At 40.7% G+C, this 24668-nt stretch overlaps 1 protein-coding gene across 1 annotated transcript in view; it reads right to left on the reverse strand.

Annotated features, from left to right (window-relative positions):
- lama5 (laminin, alpha 5) overlaps positions 1-24668 on the reverse strand; it is an 82877-nt gene that overhangs the window by 47329 nt on the left and 10880 nt on the right. Inside the window, exons 3-7 of the mRNA XM_053643626.1 lie at positions 9855-9972; positions 7341-7459; positions 6861-7031; positions 6468-6565; positions 823-938 (exon numbers count right to left, since the gene is read on the reverse strand). Of these exons, the coding sequence (XP_053499601.1) occupies positions 823-938; positions 6468-6565; positions 6861-7031; positions 7341-7459; positions 9855-9972 (622 nt within the window). The remainder of the gene's footprint in view (positions 1-822; positions 939-6467; positions 6566-6860; positions 7032-7340; positions 7460-9854; positions 9973-24668) is intronic.

Raw genomic sequence — 24668 nt, forward strand, 5'->3', positions numbered from 1 at the left:
AGTGGTAGCTTGGCAGTGCTGGGGCTTGAATTCCTGACCTTCTGATCAGTAACCCAGAGCCTTTAACCACTGAGCCACCACTACCCTGAGTTGAGGGTAAAGGGTCTCGGCTCAATGGTGGTATCTTGGCAGTGCTGGGAATTTCAATTACAATCTTCCATTCAGTCATCCAACGTCTTAACCGCTGAGCTACAATTGCCATATATGGTCGCGATGGTTACACTGCCACAAACATTTGGCCATATAGTGTAATATATATTTGGTTTTGTACATCATCTTACTTTTCACTGAATGTTATTTATCTATTGCTCTTCACTGACGTTATCAATAAGTATGTACGTATAAATATGTATTTATGTATGTTTGTACGCCTCTGTTGGTCTGTTACTTACATGTACTGTATAGTCATTTGAGCTGACTGAGCATTAACAGTGGTGTGCTGAGTTTGGGATAAGATCTGGTCATTACGTCACACACATTTCAATTCCTAATCTGAGAACTGATCAGATTAGCAGAGGTTCTCAGCTGGCAACAGCTTTGGATGGAAACGTGTGGGGTTTGGAACCAGCGCCGTCACCTTATTGGTGGAAAAGGACTAAAAGCCTGTGTGCACATAATGGAGTGGCCACACTCTAAGAATATTGCCTTTAGAAAGGCATGCCTATACGCACCATGATGCATGATTACATAAAAATAAGCATGTGCATGATTTACGACCAGAGTAGCGTGACCAACACCTCTGGCTTTTTACCTCCGAAAAAATGACACATGATGAGATTGTCAGGGAAGATTAGTTTGGAACGAAAGAGTGGAGAAACTCACGTTCACACTCATTAGCACTGTAAGTAGTGGCTGGTTTCCATGGCAACTGGTTGAATCCGGGGCAACAGCGGTCACATGATGTGCCACAAGTGTTGTGCTGGCAGTCGCACTGAAGCCTGCAATGACAAAGGAGAATGGAAGGAAAACAGTGAGACAGTGAGAGTGGGCTTGTCAATGGGCATCATATGAGCAGCACAGAAACTTCAAGTGCCGCTCTTCAAGAGGATAAAAGTGTCTCATTGACCTGAGAGACCCTGAGAGGCTACAATAAGAAAAAGGGAGACAGGAAGACAGAAGAAATTGGGGGGCGGGGAGAACAAAAAAACTGTAAACATTATTTCAACTGATTAATGGAAATCTGGCGCAGGACTGTTTTGCGTATGTGTGTGTGTGTGTGTGTGTGTATGTGTGTGAGCGTACAAATTACACTTAAGTAAATAACTTGTATAATCACCCTCTATTAATAATCTAAAAAAATCCTCATGTTTTAAAGGATTTTGTGAGCTGCAATATATCATATCTATGAAAATATCCCAAGAATCCCCATGGACCAAACTGTGAACTGTGATCCTTTTTTTTACTAAAAAACACGACCGAGTGAGGCTATGGCGAATGCATTCTGACACTCAGGAAAGAACGTGAGAAGTATAAACTGTTCCATTAAGAATGATATGCGGATATTGCAAATATATACACACACTGTGCCATTTCACTGTCATGTCAGTACAAATCATACACTATTGATTCTCAACACGCACACACACACGCACACACACGCACGCGCACACGCACACACACACAGTGGGTATTTCTGGATGTTCAGTAACAGTGTAATCTACACACCAGGATGCACTATGGGAAGAAGGCAAGCCGGCAGAGGCAGTGTGATGCTCTGAACAATGTTCTGCTGGGAAACTTTTTGTGTCCTGGCATTCATGTGGATGTTACTTTGACACATATGACCTACCTAAACATTGTTGCAGACCAAGTACACTGCTTCATGGTAACAGTATTTCCTAATGTCAATGGCCTCTTTCAGCAGCATAATGCGTCCTGCTACACGGCAAAAAATTGTTCAGGGAATGGTTTGAGGAACATGACAAAGAGTTCAAGGTGTTGACTTGGCCTCCAAATTCCCCAGATCTCAATCCAATCGAGCGTCTGTAGGACGTGCTGGACAAACAAGTCTGATCCATGGAGGCCCCACCTTGCATCTTACAGGATCTGCTGCTAATGTCTTGGTGTAAGATATGACAGCACACCTTCAGAGATCTTGTGGAGTCTTTGCCTCGAAAGCTCAGAGGTGTTTTGCTGGAACAAGGGGGACACCATATTAGGCAGGTGGTTTTAACGTTATGGCTGATCGGTGTATATTTTGTGCCAAAAGTGTGCATTCAACTTTAAAGTTTATTACTCTTTTAATTCACTATTTCCAGTTGCCAAGTAATAAAATGACAATTTTTGGTTAATTCGATGCACACATCTATGAAGCAGCTCATAATTGAAAGGATAAGCCGACTGAGTGCTCATCTGCTATTCATAATTTTAAGCATAAATATTTGGTCCTCAGGCAAAGCAACGCCTGCTTAAGATTAAGAATGATTAAGATGCTGTCTTCTCCCCCGATGTCCTTCATTTGAAGAAAAAACCCACAAACAAACAAACATTTGTTTGCACTTTACAGGGACAACTAATACGAATAATTAATGAATGTAATCTTCAATAACTGGGAGCAAGGTGGGAGAATTCACCCTGGATGGGATGCAAGTCATTCTCAGGGCCAAAAAAATGAATTAAAAGTGTCATATTTATGCATTCAGTATTGGTCTCAAATGGCATTCTGTAGGTTCGAGTATATATTTACAGACCAAAATTAAATAAATTTCAGTGTGACACATTGTAGTCACTAGAGATGCACTGATGTATCGGCCAATATTCGGTATCAGCCCATAAAGGTAATTTTTCACGCTATTGGCCGATAGTTTAAAAACATCCGATGATCAGGGCCGATTATATCCTGTCAATAAAAAGAGGGCGGGAAAACATATCGAATTCGTGCTGTGTGTAAAGAAGAGGTCCATCAGCACATACCATGATTTTAGCATTATAAGGCTCCACGTACTAAACATACTAAAGGCACAGTATTCCCTCACACGTTCTCTCTTTATCAGTTCAGCTCATCATCCACCTTTACTCACTCAACATCACACCCGTGTCTACGACTTTAGATTCCATCTTTCAAAATACAAGTTCAATATAACAAAGTTATTATCTGTAAGAAGATGAATGGGATCTGGGCTTTAAGCAAATATTATGGTTATGATTAAAGGTGATTAAAAGGTCCCACATGGATATATTCAGAGAATTCACGTAACCATAGAAACAGGGTTTCCATCTAACTGCTCTGAATGCTGAATTTGTGCAGAAGAAAATCCATTGGAGAAACGGGTGTACTTTTCTGAAATTTGCTTGAAATTCAAAAAACATTGTGAAACAGCAAACAGACAGGCAACTCCAGACGTGCACTCGTGTGATAACAAACACAAAATCACAGCCAAGAGAATGCTCGACATGCACACACCATCAAATCTACATCTGTTCCATGTCAGTATAATCTACTGACGGCCTCTGGGGTTTCTATATCCAGCTCTGTGCGGAGATGAGGAGTTTTTATGCTGATGGCACTGACACTTTTCCAGATGATCTCACTCAAACCTAAAGCAGCGGGATTCACGGGGACAAGAGGCAGACACAGAGCAGGAGCCTGTTTCCCAATCCCGGCACCACTATAGCTTCTACCAGAGCCAGAAAAAATTCTGAATTCCTGAAAAATTAAACAAACCACCTGCCAGTCTACAGATGGTGCCTATTTCATGTCTAGGACATTTTTCTAAGTATTACTACAGCCAGGCCCGGATTAAGAAGTCAGAGGCCCCTGGGCACAATGTCTTGTAATTTATCGTCCTGTATATTTACTGTCCTGTGTATTTACTGTCCTGTGTATTTACTGTTTTGTTCTTGTATTTATTGTTTTGTCCTGTGTATTTATTGTTTTGTTCTGTGTATTTATTGTTTTGCACTCGTCTCAAACTGTTGTGTATTTGCACTTTATGTAGTCTTGCGTACTATTCTGTGCTGCACCATGGTCCTGAAGAAACTTCATTTCATTCCAATGTATACAAGCTCTATAGAGGAATGATAATAAACTTGACTTGACTCATCTGCTATAACCCCCTCCACTGATATACACATAGACCTATAGATCCAGACATCAAAAACAGAGTTAAATACAGTCTCCCTGAATGTTTGGAGAATGCAAGATGTCAAGATCTTTTGTGTGTGTGTGTGTGTGTGTGTGTGTGTGTGTGTGCACCTGAAAGCTAGCTCAACCTTGAGGGGAATGCAGTGTAATTCTTTAGGTCCTGTATGTACATGCGAGTATGTTAGTGTATGAGATCATATGCTCTATATGCATGAACATGCCTGCATTACCTGACTCCTGACAGGCATGATTATGGTTAGGGTGAAGTTGAAGCTGACACACACACACACACACACACACACACACACACACACTTTTTTCCTGTTAATATACTACACTCCACAATATAACCATGAATTATAAACCTTTTTTGACAAACCTGCATGCTGCATATTGACAGGCTATGGCAATAAATGCTTTAAAAAATATATTTTTTTTAATAGTCATATTACACATTATCCATGTGTAATCATCTTTTCTATGTGTAAGTTAGCACAGTGCCCTCCACTAATATTGGCACCCTCGGTAAATATGAGCAAAGAAAGCTGTGAAAAAGCTGCCACTATTGGGTCCATGAGCAAGGCCCTTAACCCTCAATTTCTCAGATTTATAAATGAGATAAATGTTCATCACTCTGGGTAAGAGCATCTGCCAAATGCCACAAAATGTAAATGAACTTTTGTTAAAAAAAAATTCACAAAAATGCTCACAAAAATTCACAGGAAAAAAAAACCAAATGCAAACAAAACACAGGTTTATCAAAAAAATATACATATAAATATAGGTTTGTAACAATTATTGGCACTTTTTTAGTCAATACTTTGTGCTACCTCCCTTTGCCAAGATAACAGCTCTGAGTTTTCTCCTATAATGCCTGATGAGGTTGGAGAATACATGGCAAGGGATGTGAGACCATTCCTCCATACAGAATCTCTCCAGATCCTTCAAATTTTGAGGTCCCCGCTGGTGAACTCTCTTCTTCAGCTCATCCCACAGGTTTTCTAAGGTTTTACAAGTCAGGGGACTGGGATGGCCATGGCAGGATCATGATTTTGTGGTCAGTAAACCATTTTTGTGTTGATTTTGATGTATATTTTGGATCACTGCCCTGCTGGAAGATCCAACCACGGCCCCTTTTAAGCTTTCAGGCAGAGGCATTCAGGTTTTCATTTAATATCTGTTGATATTTGACAGAGCCCATGATGCCATGTATCCTAACAAAATGTCCAGGTCCTCTGGCAGAAAAACAGCCCCAAAACATTAAAGAGCCACCACCATATCTAACCATGGGCATGAGGTACTTTTCCATATGGCTACCTCTCTGTGTGCCAAAACCACCTCTGGTGTTTATTACCAAAAAACTATATTTTGGATCATAGAATCTGATCCCATTTGAAGTTGAAACCCTTCCTAACAACTTGTGGTGATGTAGGTAACTTCAAATCGTAGTTTTGGAGACTTTCTGACCCAGAGACACAACTAACTTCTGCAGTTCTCCAGCTGTGATTCTTGGAGATTTTTTGGCCACTCGAACCATCCTCTTCACAGTGTGTTGAGACAATAGAGACACGTCCAATTCCAGGTTGATTCATAACATTTCCAGTTCACTGGAACTTAATTATTGCCCTGATGGTGGAAATGGGCATTTTCAATGCTTGTGCTATTTTCTTATAGTTCAACAACCTTTTGTCGCACATCACAGCTATATTCCTTGGTCTTACCCATTGTTATGAATGACTAAGGGAATTTGGCCTATGTGTTACCTCATATTTATACGTCTGTGAAACAGGAAGTCAATTTCCTGTTCTTAGTCACCCAGGTGTACTAACAAAATGTTAAATATCAATGGGAATATACTTCAAATATATTTTTCTCATATGAATTCAGAGGGGTGCCAATAATTGTTGCACACCTATATTTAACAAAGATTTTTTTTTATAAACCTGTGTTTGCAATTGTTTGATATCCATGAGAGCAGAGTATTTTTGTGAATTATTTGAACAAAAGATCAAAAGGTTAAATAATAAAGACTTCTTTGCTCATATTTACCAAGGGTGCCAATATTAATGGAGGGCACTGTATATGTTTTTACCTCCAGGAGAGGATTATTTTTTACCACCACACAGCTGATATCTCACATTGTAACCTTGAGCTACTAACCCCGAATTAATAAGATAGATTAAACTAGAAGAAATAAGAACTGTTTGGAAGTTAAAAATTTCCAAAAAAATGAGAAAAAAAACAGATTTCTTTCTGAACATAACAGAGGTTAAGAATGAAATGTCAAAGTTAAGATATATGAGACGTAATTAGATAGTAAAATTTTTTGATTTTTTTTTTAAAAGACCAGGTGGTAGACCTAGACGACCGAAAGATCTCTTACTTGTAGGGGTCATTGGGGTCAATAGCGTTGCAGGCTTCAGCATGCCCATTGCACACACACCTCCCTCCAATGCTGATGTCTTTAATGCTATAGTAATACTGCAAAAATATACAGAGGAAATATCACTGCAGAAAAGAACGTTCCATTATAAAAGAAGTCAAAGTAAAACACAGGACATTTCTCGCTAATGTTTCCATTTGGTCATGTCTTTTCTAACTGTATCAGCAGATCACATTCCTTTACAATGGACCAGTGTTATTGATAAGCTTGTTTTTGCCATATTGTTCTCCTGGCAGATAATGCTGGGCTCTTTCAGTGCCTTGTGCAATTTCACAGTAGATTTGGGACATAATTTCTTGTTCATCGCGATTGTTCACTTGAGCTGCATCTTACCCGGCGTGTAACAGTGGGGTCTCTCAGTGCTTTGCCCATCAGGTGGCCCAGCAGTGTGTTGGTGCGCAGGAATCGCAGGCGGATGTTGGTGGCTTTGGTGAATTCCCTTAGCACGGGCGAGTAGGAAAAGTTCATGGCTCCGGGTCGCCCGTTAACCAGAGACACCACAATCTGAGTGTGAATCGTAGAGAAAACAAAGCATTAGGTGAAAACAAATGGATTTCTCCATTTGTTAAGATTTGTCCACAAGCCACGATTCATCAAGACTTACTACTCCTATTTATTCAAAATGATCCCGATGACCCAGTACTTACAGAGAACACGAACATGACACTACAAAATTTACATGCAAGAGAGACGGAACGTACGTAGATATTTTATTTGCTCTTTGAAGCGGGATCAGGTTGCTCAGTCTGGTACTGTTTCAGGTTGAAATAACACTTTAAGACTGCAGTTAGATGACTGGATCAGAATCATTACCTCGCCATTCTCCAGAGGCACTATACGAGAATATTCTGTTGTGCAGATCACGTCATTGTCATGGTTGATGCGCTCGATGGTCCGTTGGCCAAATCGCTCAATGCAGTCCCTCTTGGAGGCTGTGAATCAAAGCACAGAAAACACACAGACAAGTTTCAGACAAGTTTCACTCTAAAATGCTAGTATGCCAGTAAGTATAGCACTCATAAGTTATTAATGACACGACACATACCGTTTGATATTATGAAGAACACAGAACACAAATATACTAAGAGAAATTTTCAAATATGGAGAGTGACCAAATATCCACTAGACTGCGACCTTTTGTCAAAATCCTTCATTGTAGTTTTTCACTTGACCATCTTCCCAATACAAGGTAATGAAAAGCCACTCACAGTCTCCTAACACTAGATGTCATGAACAGGTTTTGAAATACTACTGCTTTGCTGTTGCTGGTACACGTGTATTACAGACAGCGGTGTTCCAGTGATTTTCAAACCCCTCAGTGTCACGAATCAAAAATATCCAGAATAGTGCTGTGATTGAAGTCTAGAGCACAAATAATGCACTGTGCATGGACGAATGAGCTGTTCTTTGTATCTGTGCACCCACAAGGTGGACCATCCCAGCAAACAGGGGACATCCCCCGGACATTGTAAACGTCCACTTAGGTCCGCATTTGGTCCGGTTTATAACGTTCGCTGGCGGACGTTCTGAGGACGTCAGATGATACCAAATCATAACACTACTGAAAGTTTTCATTTCAGCAAAAGTCCCCAAAGCGTCCCGAATGGCTGCAGGACATCTTGTGAACATCCTCTTGAACACCCGTAGGACATCAAGGGTACCCTACACATGGACATTTGGGCGACGTTCGTAGAGGCCATTTAGGGGATGTCCTGGGGACCTTTTTTTGTCAGCTGGGACTACGGCAGTGGACCATTACAAAGTGGTAGGTGTATATTATGCACTGTTTAAAAACTGCTGCTGCTCTGTAGATGCACTCGTACCAGTGCTGTTCACACGGTCATGCCAATACCAAATATAGTCCATCGCCCAAATAATACCTGGTCAATAATATCTGGTGGTCCTGCAGTGGTGCCTTTCTACTGATAGACAGGGTCCCAGGAAACAGAGAATGCTAGCAAACCATTCAATAAGTATTCAACAGATTTCTAAACAGGTTTAAATCTGCAATGTTCCAAAAGCAACGTTCCTGCAATGTTCTAAAAACGTCAGACGTATAATGTTTTGCTTCATTGAATTAGAATGCTCTTCACGTCTGGTCCCATATGGTCCAAGATTTACAAGAACATTATGGACACATTTATGTTAACATGTATTAGGTATCATTTCTGATAATAAGAAAGAAGGTGATTCTTCTCTTATTATGTACGTTAAATTACACACTGATCAGACACGTTCAGCACAGCTCCGAACTCACACTGCAAATAGATATGGAATCTTTGCTCACTCCATGCACACTCTGTTATATCCTCTCTCTGACCTCTCCCATATTCAGAGGTGTTGGTGGAACAGAAGCTAGTGCGTTTAGGCCAACAACAGGACATTATGTTACAGTGTGGTGATAACGCCAGCGCTTCAGATGCCAGCGAGGGCAACGGTGCCCTTTATTGTTAGTGATGAGTTGTTGTTTTTTCTCCTGCTCTTCGCTATGAGAGTGAAAGCCTTCACTGCAAATCCAAAACAACAGGGGTACTAAATGTGCAAGTGTGCTCTGTAATCTGACTAGCTGCGACCCGATTTCATCTCGGGTCAAATGATGATCTCATGATCATTTCATTAGATGGATAATTTACTTGCCAATTTTAAGAAATTCCTTTCAACTTTGTAATGGAGATTAAAGTAAAGCATAACTATACCCCCCCCAACCCCCAACCCTACATCCAACACTACTTGGTGGAATCATCTTTGTCCGTGATTACAAGTCTTCTAGGATATTGTCTCTCTCAGCTTTGCACATCTGGATCCTGATTCTTCTTGACAAAATTGCTCAAGCTCTGTCAGATTGGATGAAGACTGTTGGTGAACAGCACTGGTTCTCATTCACTCATTCACACACGCACTCATACACCAATGGTAGCAGAGCTGCCATGCAAGGTGCTAACTTGCCATCAGGAGCAATTTGGGGTTCAGTGTCTTGCCTAAGGACAATTCGGTATGTGGAGTCACGTGGACCAGGAACTGAACCGCCAACCCTACGATTAGTGGACACCCCGCTCTACCTGAGCCACAGCCGCCCCACAATACTGATTGAGAGATGACATCTTAGGTCATTTCTCAATCACTTACCTGAGTGCCAACTTTCCTGCTAATTTCCCTTCTAAAGAAGATTAACCAATTATCCAACACTGCCCCTCTACTACATGCATGAAGGTACTATTACTATACTCAGCCTACTGTTGTGCTAATACAGAGGAGAACGGCTAGTCAATGAAGTAGAGAGGAACAGAGATGCATTATGCATGAGATGTATGTTAACGGTATACTCACAGGCAAAGAACTGCCATGGCTGGTATGTCTTCCCAAAGTCGACGGAGCGCTCCAGGACCCACAGGTCAGGTCTTGGAGAGTTCGCAAATTTGATGAGCACATAAGCCACATGGAAGAGCTGTTGGAGACAAGAAACACAGATAACAATATAATTTGACACATACAGCCATATCATATACTGTGTGCAATCCCAGTGAACCCAGTAAAGTCCATCAATCCAATGCGCTTGGTGGAAAAACTGACTCCAGTTTACAATACCCATGTTTTTTTGTTGCCGTTTTACATAAAACGATATTTTTCCTCCGCAGAATATCAAGCGTACTGTTAGAGTTGGCAGGGTGTGCCGTAAAGATTGGGTTTCAGTCAGCATGTCAGCATAACATGCAACATTATGCTATGATCCCACTGAGACTATTAGTGTAATCACTTTCATATTTTGAGACACACCAGACTTTGAGCTCATACAGTCAGTGAACCAGACACATGTTTTCCCAGGATGACTAAATCAAAGGGAAGAAGAAGAAAAAAAGAAAGAAATAGTGTGGGGTGTCTGAATAAGACAGGATTACTAACCACAACCCAGGGTAGAAATGTCACATAATAACAGAAAGACATAAGAACCCTTGAAATGGAGTATCTGATATTGTGAAAGAAGCATCATTTGTAAGTAAGTAAATAACAGAGTAAAGAAAAGTAAAATAGAAAACAGAATAAAACCAAATAAAGACAGACAATAGAAAAAAAAATGGATTAAAAAAGCCTGGGAAAAGAGATATGTTTTCAGCCTCTTTTTAAAAATGGTAATTGAAGGTGTAAGGCGGATGTCCAGTGGCAATTAATTCTATAAATGAATGATCATCATGCTTGATGCTCGCTGTGAGTGCTAGATTTCTTGTTGCATTGTCTCAAGGAGCATGTTTTCATTTTGTACACTCTTGTGGTGAAATCTCTGTGCTGTTTGCCAGATAGCTGGCTTCTCTCCTGTATACTACTACACTTTCCCATCAATAGTTCAGAAAAAGCACCTGATATACACATCCCGAGTCGCATTCCTGCTCCTATCTCCCATCCGTTCCCATAACACCGAGCTACGTTCTCACGAGAAGCATCAAGGCTCACGGTCAGGACATGCGGCCACATGTCTTCACGAAGACCTTCATGTAAGACACGATTCCCCCTGTATAACTTAAAGCATATGGTCTTACAAAATCAAATCTGAAATGGTATAAATTCTAATGGTCCTGCTTGGTTTTATATCCCAAAGACGTATTATAATATTTGTAGTGAGTAAATTACGACTGGACTGAACGAATAATAATAATTCATCGTTTATCCTACACAAAAGCGCTGGAATTCATCCAACCAGAAAAAGCATTCGTCATATATTCCCTCCCTTAGCTCATCATCCTCCAGACAGCTCCAGGAGGCATCCAACTATTTCCTTTCTGCTAGTAGTGATGACATATTTGCAAACCCCTTAAGCCATTTCACACAAAAAACCCTTTCCTTGAAATAGTGTCAACTTCTATGAGGACTTGAGAAAACAAACAGCCTGCAGTACTGATAAAGAGGCTGGGGAGGAAATGGCGAGGACAATGAAATGCCATTTTAACAAGAATATCTGGACTGATGAAGATTTCGGTCAGGTGTAGTCTTAATAGACATTAACGTTTACTCATAACCTACATTTACAGGCATCCGAATAACCTGTTAACAATGTTATTAAACTCAATCACAAGAAGAAGAAAAAAACCCTTCATGTAAACCTCCAGTAACAAAAGAGTAATCCTTACACTGACCGCACACGACAAAGGTCTTGTTACAGACTGATATAATTTGAAAGAAACTACAGTGTTGGATTGGGGGCATCTTGTATTTTGGAACAAGATTTTCTTTCGTTTCGTGTTCAATAGACATGTACGCTATATGGCCAGACGTTTGTGGACACCTGACCATTTCACCCATATGTGGGTCTTCCACAAACTGGTGCCAAAAACGTTGGAAGCACAAACTCCCAATGGAGCAGATACACTACATGGGCAAAACTTTGTGGACACATGACTATCACACTATCATATGTGGGCCTTCCATAAAACAATGCCACAAAGTTGAAAGCAAACAATTGTATAAAATGTCTTTGTGTGCTGTAGCATTAAGATTTCCCTTCATTGTAACTAAGAGGCCCAAACCCTTTCCAGCATGACAATGCCCCTGCGCAGAAAGTGAGAATGTCTCCGTGAAGACATGGTGTGCCAAGGTTGGAGTGGAAGAACTGGTGAGCCCTGACCTCGAGCCCACTGAACACAATTGGGATGAACTGGAACGCCCTCTGCATCCTAGGCCTCCTCACCTGACCTCACTAATGCTCCTGTAGCTGAATGAACACAAATTCCCACAGCCACGCTCCAAAATCTAGTGGAAAATCTTCCCAGAAGAGTGGAGGTTATTATAGGAGTGAAGGGAGGACTAAATCTGGAATGGGATGTTCAAAAAAGCGTACAATTTGTGTACATTTTGTGTTAAAAAAATGTACATTTGCTGAGACTGACATAATATAACTACTAAGCTACTTAACTAATATTATCTACCTGCTAAACTCTGACCTGTGCTTGTTGTAATTATTGTTAACTTCAACAGTGCTCACTGCATGGGCAACTAGAAAATGAAGACTCTCAGCAGCTTGCCAGGTTTAATACGCCAATTCATTTGTAGACAGGAATTAAAATCATTCGGTTTTACTAAGGCCCTCTATACACTAGTGCGTTCTAAAACGACCCTTGTCCACACTGGTGTTCCTGCTGTGCTTCAGAAACGATCTCCGTCCACACTACACGTCCGAATATACGTCACATGACCATTCATGCACATTGGGCATGCGCATACAAGTGTAAACAGGAAGTCGGTTGCTATTCACTGGCAGGAACAACAATGGTAGTCACCGGCAGGAACAATAATGGTAGTCACAGGCAGGAACAACAATGCTAGTCACCGGCAGGAACAACAATGGCAGTCACCGGCAGGAACAACAATGGCAGTCACCGGCAGGAACAACAATGGCAGTCACCGGCAGGAACAACAATGGTAGTCACCGGCAGGAACAACAATGCTAGTCACAGGCAGGAACAACAAACCAGTGCTCCATTTAGGGCTTACGCTGCTTGAAATGAGATTTGTTGCCGATTGCTCTAATCATAGCTCATCTCTTGCGTATGTAGGCAGCTGCAGTATTATAAAATTCAGAATTTAACTGCAAAATGGCTGCTAAGAACGACAACAAATCCAGCAAAGCTTGCGGTTCAGTCTCCGTGTTGTGTATACGGTCAATGGTCATATGGTAGGGGCTTGACAAATCAGGGAAGGATACGCAATGATCCAGAAGACTCAATCAGGGGGCGAATGTGGGCGGAGCCACACCTTCATTTTCAAAAGTCTTCGTTTCAGTCTGTTTACACTGAAACGCGAGCCTGGAGTTTTCAAATGAAAACAGGGTCTTTGGCGTTTCCAAAAGTCTCTGTTTTCGAGGGTCGAAAACACCGGAGTAGTGTAGACGACATATGTAACCGTAGCAGAAGTTTTAAAACAGAAACGCGCTAGTGTAAACAGGGCCTAAAATCTTTGCACGTACACACAGTCAACGCGCTCTGAATCATCAGATGTGTTAAGAGTAGTTTACACTTCCTGCTAATCCACGAGTGCTTAAAGAATTCTGGCAATCTCAAATCAAATCAAATAATACATTATTAAGATGAGGGGTTTTCCAAAAACAGGTGTGAACAGGTTTTTGTATCTCAGACAAAACCATTCAATTACTCGACATGGAAAATGAAACGCCTGGAGTGAGTAGTACAACAGGAAACGTGATCCAGCTTTCATTCAAAAACAAAGTCTGTTCAATCCAAGATTAAGCAAGTGCAGCACTCCTTGGTCTTTCTATTTACTGTTCATCCCTCCACCCCTAAGGACTTGCAGACCACAGACCACATCAGCAGGTGAAGTATGCGAGTGGTTGCAATTGCAGACAAATAACAGTATACATCAGACCATCTACAGCAGGGGTGTCCAATCTTATCCGCAAAGGGCGCAGGTTTTCATTCCAACTGCACAGCAGCCACACCTGATTCCGCCTGTTTAATCAGTTGATATTGGCTTTCAATAGACTCAGGTGTGGATTCTGCTTGGTTGGAATGAAAACCTGCACCCACACCGATCTTTTGCAGATAAGATTGGACACCCCTGATCTTAGGGCTGGACGATTAATCGAAAAGTAATCCAAACCGAAATTCAGAACCTCTAACCGACGTAATTTCCCCTTGTCCATTATTTAATTTTTTTAATCCTGTTACTACGTTCCCCTTAAGAACATACAACCGCGTGTGGAGTCACGTGACCCCGCCCCATCCAGTCAGCAGCATGGAAGCAACATGGAGGCGGACTCAAACCCCGAGTCATCTGAGCAACAGGAGCAGCTTGTACCAAAGAAAAACGCAGTGTCCGTCATTTGGACGCATTTTGGCTTCAGTAAAGAAACACCGAACAAAATGATCTCAAATGTAAACATTGCAGAAAAACCGTTTCAGCGACCAAAGGTAATACCACCAATCTGTTTCAACACTTGCAGCACAATCACGTTACTCAATATGAACAGTGCATGGCTCAAAAAAAAAAAGACTGACAAGCGCCCAGCAACAAGTGCCTTCATAAAGCAGGTCGATAACACAAGCATTTAAAAAATGCTACACAATATGAAAAGGGTTCAAGAAGATGGAAAGAAATAACTGATGCCATTTTTTACTACATCGTGAAAGATATGGCTCCCATAGCTACAGTGTGTTTAAACACCTCGTTAAAAACTCTCGACAGAACATACACTGTACCATTGCAACCATATTTTTCCCAAACTGCGCTGCCCAACATGTACAAAACATATAAAAAGGTAGCTGCTGAACTTCTGATCTCTGCTCAAGTAGGACCATAGTTTATATAGTTTAATAGTTTGTGTTATATAGTTTATAGTAGTTCAATAGTTTGTGTTTCCTTCAATTATTTTCAAATAAAAAAAAGATAAGAAATGCATGCTTTCATTAGAAAAAAATACCCCACTTTTAATAGTTGAGCATATTTACAGTACAAACCTTGTCAATAAACTATGAGGGCAAAAAAAAAACCACCCAAAAGCAAAATAATCGTTCATTAATCGTAATGGAGGTAACATGTTCAATTAATCGAGATTTTGACTTTAGGTCATATCGTCCAGCCCTAGCTGCTCTAGAGAATTTAATAGGAATAGTAAACTCTGTGCTCTGCTTTGAGTGCAGTTCTGTTCAGCGCGACCTGAGACCATTCCGTTGGCATTCAACAAAAGTCTCCCTACTCCTGAGCTTAATGATTACACATTCCTATGTTGGCTTGTGCATTCCTGAGGTTACCATGGTAATACATATCAGCAAGTACAACCCTTAGGGCAATGAATTTGGAATGCAGCCAATGGGACAACCAGCCAGCACCTGAGGAACTAACGGGGGAAGTGGCGCAGGCGAGAGTGACACAAAACAGTCCTTATCTGAACAGAATGACATGCAGACGTGATAAGCTGAATGACGGCTGATAACTTCATTACACTACTTCAAATAGTAGCTTTCCTAGACCTGATTGGCTAACTGGCTTCTCTCTCCTTTTCTCTGTTCAGATGACACAACAAAGAGCTAAGATTGTACAACAGACACACGCAAGCGAGTCTGAACACAGCTCAGACCTGCAGATGTTTCAGGAGATCATTACTTATCTCCCCTCTGTGAATCCCTTCCTGTCTCTGTCTATCCTTCAGCCCCACTGAGCAATGGACACACACACACACACACACACATACACAGCGTATAACAGGGTGGCACGTGAAAGGAATGTTGGGAGTCAGTCTTTGTCCGATGCTCTAACGCTTCAACGGAATGTGAGGACAAGGAGGAATTTCCGCAGAAATGGGAGAAGATGCCGCAGCTGTCAATGTCACTTCGCCTCATAAAGTATACTGCGGCATATTTATCTGTCTATATGTGTGGAGACTGAATAGGGCTGCACGATTATGGCCAAAATGTTCATCATGATTATTTTGATCAATATTGAGATCATGATTATTCATTGATTTTAGGAACAACATATTTTTACTGCACTCTCACATCCGTGTTGTGCTACATTCCTGCTAATGTACAAATCTTTGCATCAAATTAGACTGATCCTTAAAGTGCATCATCTCGTAGAGGCAAAATATAAATAAAATTGTACCCAAAATATAGGATAAATAAAAATAAAAATGCCAACAACCAAATGAAAATATGCAATCAAATATAACAATATGCAAGCAAAAGAAAACAATTCAATCCTATGCAGAAAAGGCAATAACAGTGTTTATAGGAGGAGAGATGCAGCCAAATCACACAATAGAGTGACGCAGGGACGACGTCATTTTGTACTGGAACCCGGAACTTATCATCACACCGGTTCCCTCAACAAAAACCCAATAGGATTTTCCCATAGGCTTTTTGGATTATCGCAAAAAATAAGCTCTGTGATCAACTAAAGTTTACAACACTAACACGTTTTGTCCATCAGGATAATTTTCACAAATAAACACCACGTTTATGAAGTTTGAAACTTAAATACAATCGCCAGAAATGAAAAAAACTAACCGTATGCTATAAACGAACTACACCACGGTCACTCGACTTCAAGGTCATCATCACCGAGCTTCCCACAACTTTTCCAAACTTGATTTAAAACATTTTCCATAATACGGATTTACTCTGTGGATGAATCTTCATCCAGGTTTTTTTGGGAATTGTGCACAGCATACCTGAACCAGTTTATCTGCAAAGTTTTTTCCTGTACAGCGTGATGACGTTTAATGTCCCCGACAACGTCTCTAGTCCCATTTAGCAACTTGTTAGTGTCACGATTTCCCCTCGTGCAAGCGCTGGAGCGTGCAGCGCGCTCTGAAACCCGAAGCGAAGCTCACAGCACAAGCGCTATAATGCTAACTCGTTTCCAGGTTTTGGCATTACAATAAATAATAATAAATGATGCCATCCCTGCGCCGCTCTATGGTGACTGGCTGTAAGTTTAGGAAGCGCTTGATTTGATCTGCAGCGGAGTTTTCTACGAGCTGAGAAAAAACTTTAAACGTCAATATCGCAGTCGAACATGTTCATGTAATCATGGGCAATCAAAATCGTAATCGAGATCGATATTCGATTAATTGTGCAGCCCTAAGACTGAAGCATCACTGCATTGGGGTAGGGAGAACAAAATGGGCTTCTCTGGACAGACACAGTGTCATCTAGGGGAATGGATCTAGTCATGAAGCAGATGTATATTCCAGAAATTCCTGAGAACATCACATTCGATGCTTACATACTAACGGTCCTTTATAAGCCATTTTGTTCAGTGTCTGATGTTTCAGACTTCGCAGGATAAAGCGCTCCTTTTAATTCCTGCATGACGAGAGATTATAAATGAAGCAGCCTTTCAGCCTGCTGCATGTGTGTTATCTCACACACGTTCGGCTCAAAAGGAAACAAGACATAGACACTTGTAAATCCCTTAGAATAATCCCAGAATCTTGTTTACTACAATGGTGTCTAATTATAACCTGGCATAATTTTTTTTTTTAATTCTCTGGAAAGGCATGATTACAACCTACCACATGAGAGAATAAAAACACTGAGATGACACAGCTAGAAACAGCCTGGTGTTGACAAGAAAAAGATGGGTCTAGACCAAGATCTAAATCTAGACCCAGATTTATTTATTACTGTTGATATTGTCATCTATTGTTAGAGGAGGTTCAGCAACTCCTACGCCTGCACTTCTGAGAAGAAAGTCTTGGTTACCTCATGTCTTGTGCTTTTGAGGTGTATGGAAAAAAACCACAGGCTGTCAGTCCTCAGGTATGGGGACTCTGAGTGATGACATGTAAGATCATGCTCTGTTTCCTGAAAGAGCTGAAAGCTATTCTTATGAGGGGCTGGCAGCTCTGGTGTGTGTGTGTGTTGGCCTCAGGGGTGCGGGTGGGTCATCTGTTCACACCTGCTTTGCTTGTAATGCCCCCCGCTCCTCCCCTTCGTTAAAACAGCGTTATCAAAGCGCTCCAGGAATCCCAGTCCCCCCAGGAGCTTCGAGGAGCCAACCTTCTACTTATCTAGCAAGTACGCTCAGTCCATACACTTGAGATTTCTTTGGATAGTTAAGGGTTCGTTGTTTCCTAAAGAGTTCTACTAGCAATCCTTTCTGATATGCAAAACCTGATCTCGAGGTTGATATCAAACCTCTGAGTGAAGAGGAGAAAAACCCTTTAGGATTCTAGATTTCAACTTGTTCTCGTCGAGAATCCTAGCGATACCTATTTGTAAACTGCACCGAGGTCAATGAACTTAGTTGGAAATGCTGTGTGAATAGGAATAGTCAGGAACCAGGCTGATGGCTTAATTTAGGGCAAAGTGAGTGAGTGTGTGTGTGTGTGTGTGTGTGTGTGTGTGTGTAGAAGTTTGAAGTGGAGGGTTTTGTGAATTCCAGACAGTATCAGCACCACGTGTTTGAATATGCTCCCATCACCTGGACCGGCAGATCTCTTAACCTCCAATGTGCTTCTCATCTAACCTTTTCCTTTTCTCATCTATCACTCTCTGTATCTGGCTAAACTGTGACCAGTAGTCCTGTTCGTCTCTCCTGTCTCCACTGTCTCCTGACACACTTCCCAGGTGTGTCTCTGGGAAAGTGCAGCGGCTGTTTTCGAAGCACCAGATGCTTTCCAGACTCTGCTACTTTCCAGATATCTCTGCCTGGGGTGTCTTAAGTCTCCCGCGTCTGCCTTTTAACCAACACACACACACACACACACACACACACACACACACACTCTCTCTTATGATGTTGTGATTGTCTGTGTAAGGTGAACATTGTTCACGTCTTCAAAACTCTGTGAATCCTACAAAAGAAAACAACACTGGGAGACATGAGACGTTCATTACAACCCGATTGACAGCTGGAGCTAAAGAAAGATAACGAGGACGGAGGAGTGGATGAGAGACTCTGAGGTAACGTTTCAGGCAGCAGGCGGAGAAGGGAAGTAAAGCAGACAGGACAGAGATCAGCTCTTGTTAGACGAGAAACAGGGAGACAAAGACAGAAGGAGAAAGAAGGAATTAATAAAAAACAAATCAGGGACAATAAAATGCAAACATTTCGATTGAGGCAAGCACTCGTCACTGTAACATAACACTTTGCTGAACAAAGACGTTTCGCACCAGATGCTTGGTCCAGTAATAAACAAGGCCAACAGCTGGAAGATCTCCATAAAGCACTCCCCATATCTTCAATGTCCTAACGAGGCATTTTCTTAACATGTATAGGTGCCTGTGCAAACACAGTGAGAGCTGCAAAATAGAGAGCCAAGTTCACCAAATACTAAGAATGTGTCTTCTGCCTAATTTTCATATTAGGAGTTAATGAACAGATCAGATCAGTTCACGGCTAGAAAAGAGGCTCGACTGTGGTGACATTAAACTTTATGTGTTTGTCAGACATAATGAACAGAAACATTAAATACACGCCTTTGGGTAAAATTCAAGCTTCGTGAAAATGAAAATCTCACTGGACTACTGAACTTTATGTGATGCACGTTTATAACAATCGGAAAGTACAGATATCTGCACAGCGCGTGTATTTACTAGACCAGTGAATACAACTGGTGTATAAAATGAAATGCATCATAAAGCAGTTGCTACCTACTGCACAAAGTGTTGCTTCCGGTGTAAAACAGGCTTCGTTTACAACTCTCCGTACTCAAGTCTCTAGATTTGAACCCTAGCGAAAACCCGTGGTCTGAACTGAAGTGGGAAATCCACGTGCACAAACACATATTAAGGAGCTTCGAATGTTCTGCTCGTACATACGAGTATACACGAGTGGCACAAGATAACTCAACAACTGTATCCAATGTTAATAAACATTACACAACATGCCTTAGTGCTGTTATTCTGTCCAAGGCAGGCATCACAAAATATTAAGCAGAAGGGTGCCAATAATTTTAAAACCAGTGATTTGTATTAAAAAAAAAACAAAAACTTTAAATAAGTTTAACACATAAATACACTATACAGTATCACGCCATATGATTGAGCACAAACCATCACTTACTGCAGCCGTTATTCATTCATCTTCACTAAACATTTTGCCCTGCTCAGGGTCGCAGTGGATCCAGAGATAATCCTGGTAACACCGGTGCGCAAGGAGGAAGAACTCACCAAATCACAGTGCGTAACCAAACTGCATTGCAGCATGCTTTCTGGACAGTACGAGGAAACTGGAGAACCCAGAGGAAACCCATGTGAACACTGGGAGAACATGCGAAACTCCACACAGACGGGGACCGTCTCAGGACCGAACCCAGGTCCCTGAAACTGTGAGGTGGCAGATGTTATCCTCTGCGTCATCATGCCACCCATTCGTTAAACCTTTTCCACATACATTTCCACTCATTTGCATGAATAAATCTGGAGCGCGCTCTCACAACATACAGGCCATAACAAAAATTTGAATAGTGACTAGTATTTGATTCCTGCCTCCTCAAAAGGTTCAATTATAATACATGAGCACACCCCTAGCAAACACAAGTTCCAGCAGTGTGAAATACTCAGTACATGACAGACTACACTGTACAGTGACAATGAAATCAGAGTATGTTCAACGTTTAATATAAAATCGTATTCTCGATATCCTCGTGCGCACATGTGAAACAAAAGACATAAAGCTAGCATGGAAAACCTTTCTCTAGTGAAATTTCTTCCACACTACAGCTCCTTTTACAAAATGTCCTTTTACAGTTCCCGTTGTAAAGGAATCAGTTCTGTGTTATTGACTGAAACAAGCATGTCACCACGGAGTCATAGCTTGATCACACTGACAGTGAATGTCCTCTGTGAATGCCATAAAACCTGTAGCGTGGAGATAGTGGAATTTTAAGGTTAACTGACAACAAACCAAGCATTCATTTCCAAGATGTTGGTGGCCAGAAGCTGAGCTCTCACGAGCTCAAATCAGAAAACAAGGTCCCATATGAGTTGGGGGGTAAATAAATCACTGAACAGGCTGCTTCAGGGTAAAGGGAATGGATGTAAAGGTATTTACCCGGTCTTTCACCTTCCCCTCCCCTCTTATGTCCTTCCCAATGGGCCGTTGAGAGTATAAAGAGCCAGAAGAAAAGCTCAGACTAGAATTCATGTTGACCAGGCAAAACAAACATTTACTCTCTCATTAACATAGCACACATTCTCTCTGGCTCTTTTTCACCTCTTTCACAAGCTCCCTCTTGCTTTTAAATAACTGAGGATATTATTATTTATACCAGTGAGGTATTCAGTGAGAACTTGAAAGAAAATCCAAGAGAAAAAACGGATCAGATTTGAGAAAATAAATAGGCTACGTTAGAAGTAGAATTCAAAATGGCATAATAACAAAGTCCGCTATAGTATTTTCTGAACTCTTATGCCACCACTACTCCGTTCTTTGGGAACTCTCGGCTAAGTTTGTCGCAGTCTGACCATTATTCCACCATTATCACTTTTTCTCAGCTGTTGCAATCATCAGCTGTATTTCCTGTAAGTCCCTATTTCTTGTGACACAAATTCAAAGGTCCTATTCATACTGGCATGTGCAGGGAATGAGGATGACACATTGATTTCCGAAAATCCCACACATCGGTTCGCCCCGAGATTAAAAAAGAAGCTGTTGTCTCCACATGGAAGACATGAACATTCTAATATTAGCCTGACTTCATAATGCCTTTGGATTCAGAGTCACTGTGGTGCATCCTTAATTATTAATCTTCATGTTACCAGAACTTTATGGAAATGTGCTCGGGTTTGTGCCAAACTGCAGAAACACTTTTACAAGAATTTGAGGCACAGTTGAAGACTGGAAAAAGACCAGGTGTTTGTTTTTTTTTTGGTCTAATCTTCAGCTGTGCAGTTTGTGTGAGTCTGTGCCCAGGATCGCCTCAGATTCTTATTCTTGTCTGACAGGAGTGGAAGCTGATGTGGTCTTCTGCTGTTGTAGCATCCCATCCACTACAAGGTTCAATGTTTTGTGCGTTCCGAGATGTTTTTTTTCTGCTTACGGTGGTTGTAAAGAGCGATTACATGAGTTACTATGTCCTTCCTGGAATCTCGAACCAATCTGGCCATTTTCCTCTGATCTCTCTTATCAACGAGGCGTTTCCACCCACAGAACTGTCGCTCGCTCAATTTTTTTTTTTTTTTTTGCTTTTTCACACCGTTCTGTGTAAACTCTAGAGCCTGTCGTTTGTGAAACCAAGAGATCAGCAGTTTCTGAAATATTCGAGCCAGCCCTTCATGTACTAACATCAAAACCATGGTTAAAGTCACAGAGATTTTTTTCTTCATTCTGATGTTTGACGTGATCATTAACTGAAACTCTTCTCTCTTGTGCTGCTTCCACGTGGTTGGCTGATTGGATAACCGGACAAATGAGCAGGTGTACAGGTGTTCCTATTAAAGTGTACAGTGAGTGTATCTTTTATAATGGCTTATGTCTCATAGTTCTGTTCAGTGGATGAGTCCCATGAAATTTTAAAGACAGTGAGGACAGAATTCATGTTTAGCGATTAACAAGTCCTTTAATTATTTTTTTTGCCTGCCATACATGTGCGTCTTTAGACTGCTACAAGTTGCTTCCAGGCAGAATCTGCAACCTAGCTAGATAAGTTAAGTGACCTTCAAACCAAACTTTCACCAGCTCCTAGCCAGCTAAATGTCTTGCAGCTTAAAACTACAAATCATATTGTATGGAACAGTAGTTTTCAAAGTGGAGGCCATGAGGCATATTCTGGGGGGTCTGTGATTTTTCGTTTTTTTTTGTTACAGGGTAGAAATCACAACCCACTGTTATCAAAGTTGTTGTATTTATGATTAAGATTTTAGTTAGCCTACTTGACAGGGCACTTGTACTGAATAGGTTTAATCCAAATCTCCCTAGCTCAAACCCATGTAGGCCTACAAATCAAACCTTGGCCTAACGTGTTCTGTCAGTGGAAAGTCCAATAATAAAAAACTCCAGTGGCTCTAATAAACAACCACAATACAAATACTGTAAAATGTAAATAATGAGACCAATATTGAATAGTTGGATTTGGTTCACAAAATATATCTTTCCATTTATACCCTTAGCAATAATCTTTAGTCAATTTTATCACAAGCGCATACTATAATCACAAGATACTAGAGGTATACATAGTTTACCATTTCATATTCTATTAATATATTAGCTTTATACTTAATTAATTCAGATCAAATTGAGTTTATATATATATATATATATATATATATATATATATATATATATATATATATATATATATATATATACAGCACAATTAAAAACAGTAAGTTTTGGGTGAGGTGCTGCACAGTAAAGTGAATAATATAAATTTGAGTAAAGGGAACTAAAATCTCTCCTACAAACATTTAATCTAAAAAGTAAAACAAAATAGATTTGTTGCCACCTAGTGCACTTCTTTCAAGTAATCTCGAATATCAAAAGTAAATTGTGGGTATATTTGACATTCAGGCCCTGATTTAAAGCTCTGTGTGTAAAAGCATGTGTACACTTGATAATACCCACAAAACGTGAACGCTAACATGTCTAGTACTTTTCCGTGTCTTTGCGTTAATGATTATGCAGTTTGGTGCACTTCTACCCAAAGCTACGAAATGCAAGGTGAAGAGAATGTGAACTGATCATCCGCAACAGTGACTGTACATGCGAATTAATAAAACCGAAGGGCAGGTATAACATTTCTGGCAGACCATTCCTTCCAGTTTCCAAGTCTTTATCATGAAGAAATAATAATAAATTCTTTTTAAAAATTAAGCCTTTACAGTAGTTAATATAATTTAAAACGTTTTACATAATGATGGCTTTTTATCATGACATTAAAATTAGCTTTATCTTGGGTATTCCCTGCAGGAACAGTAATATTTTGTGTTTTAATATTGAATTTATATTTTCACCTAGAATACTTGAGTCTCAGGTTCAGTTTAACCCACACGTAGTATACTTCAACGAACATTTTTTTGTTAGCGTACTCGTTTTATTTGGGGGGCAGGAATTCATTTGCACTTATGGAGACAAGGGCAAGTGACAACATTATATCCTGAATAGCCATAAAAAGGGCATTGAAATTATATAATAATATCTAACATACATACAGTCCCAGATTAGGACTGCTGATACAGAGGTAGTGTCTTTCATGTCCTAATATAAGTCAAATATATGGCTAGAAGTAGCTGATCCAGTTTAAGATTTGCACTCAGATAGCAGATAAATATGTAGCATATGTTTTTTGGGTCACACAGGACAAGGCCACACGTTTCCCATTAGTTTGCTTGTGATATGAAATCTCCAGGTTTTAGACAATTACATTTCTGGATATAATGTGTAAACCTGCCGCCGTGCAAAGACATGGAGCACAGATAAGGCGGGTCATGCTGCAAGGGCTGTGTACAAGGTCATTAAAAAGCCACCAGGCTGTTCTTTGTTTCAGCACAAATACACTCACACACACACACACACACACACACACACACGGTGAGATGGGAAGGGCGAGAGCTTAGATGGGTTAGGTTAGTGACTTTGTTCATTTTATGTGACGGAGGACTTTATAGGCACTAAGAAGCAGGTCTCGACAGGCATCAAGAATTTTGCACCTCATCTGAACCCCTTCCCCAGTATATACACACACACACACAT

This window comes from Ictalurus furcatus, chromosome 15 (genome assembly GCF_023375685.1).
Source record: "Ictalurus furcatus strain D&B chromosome 15, Billie_1.0, whole genome shotgun sequence".
NCBI lineage: Eukaryota > Metazoa > Chordata > Actinopteri > Siluriformes > Ictaluridae > Ictalurus > Ictalurus furcatus.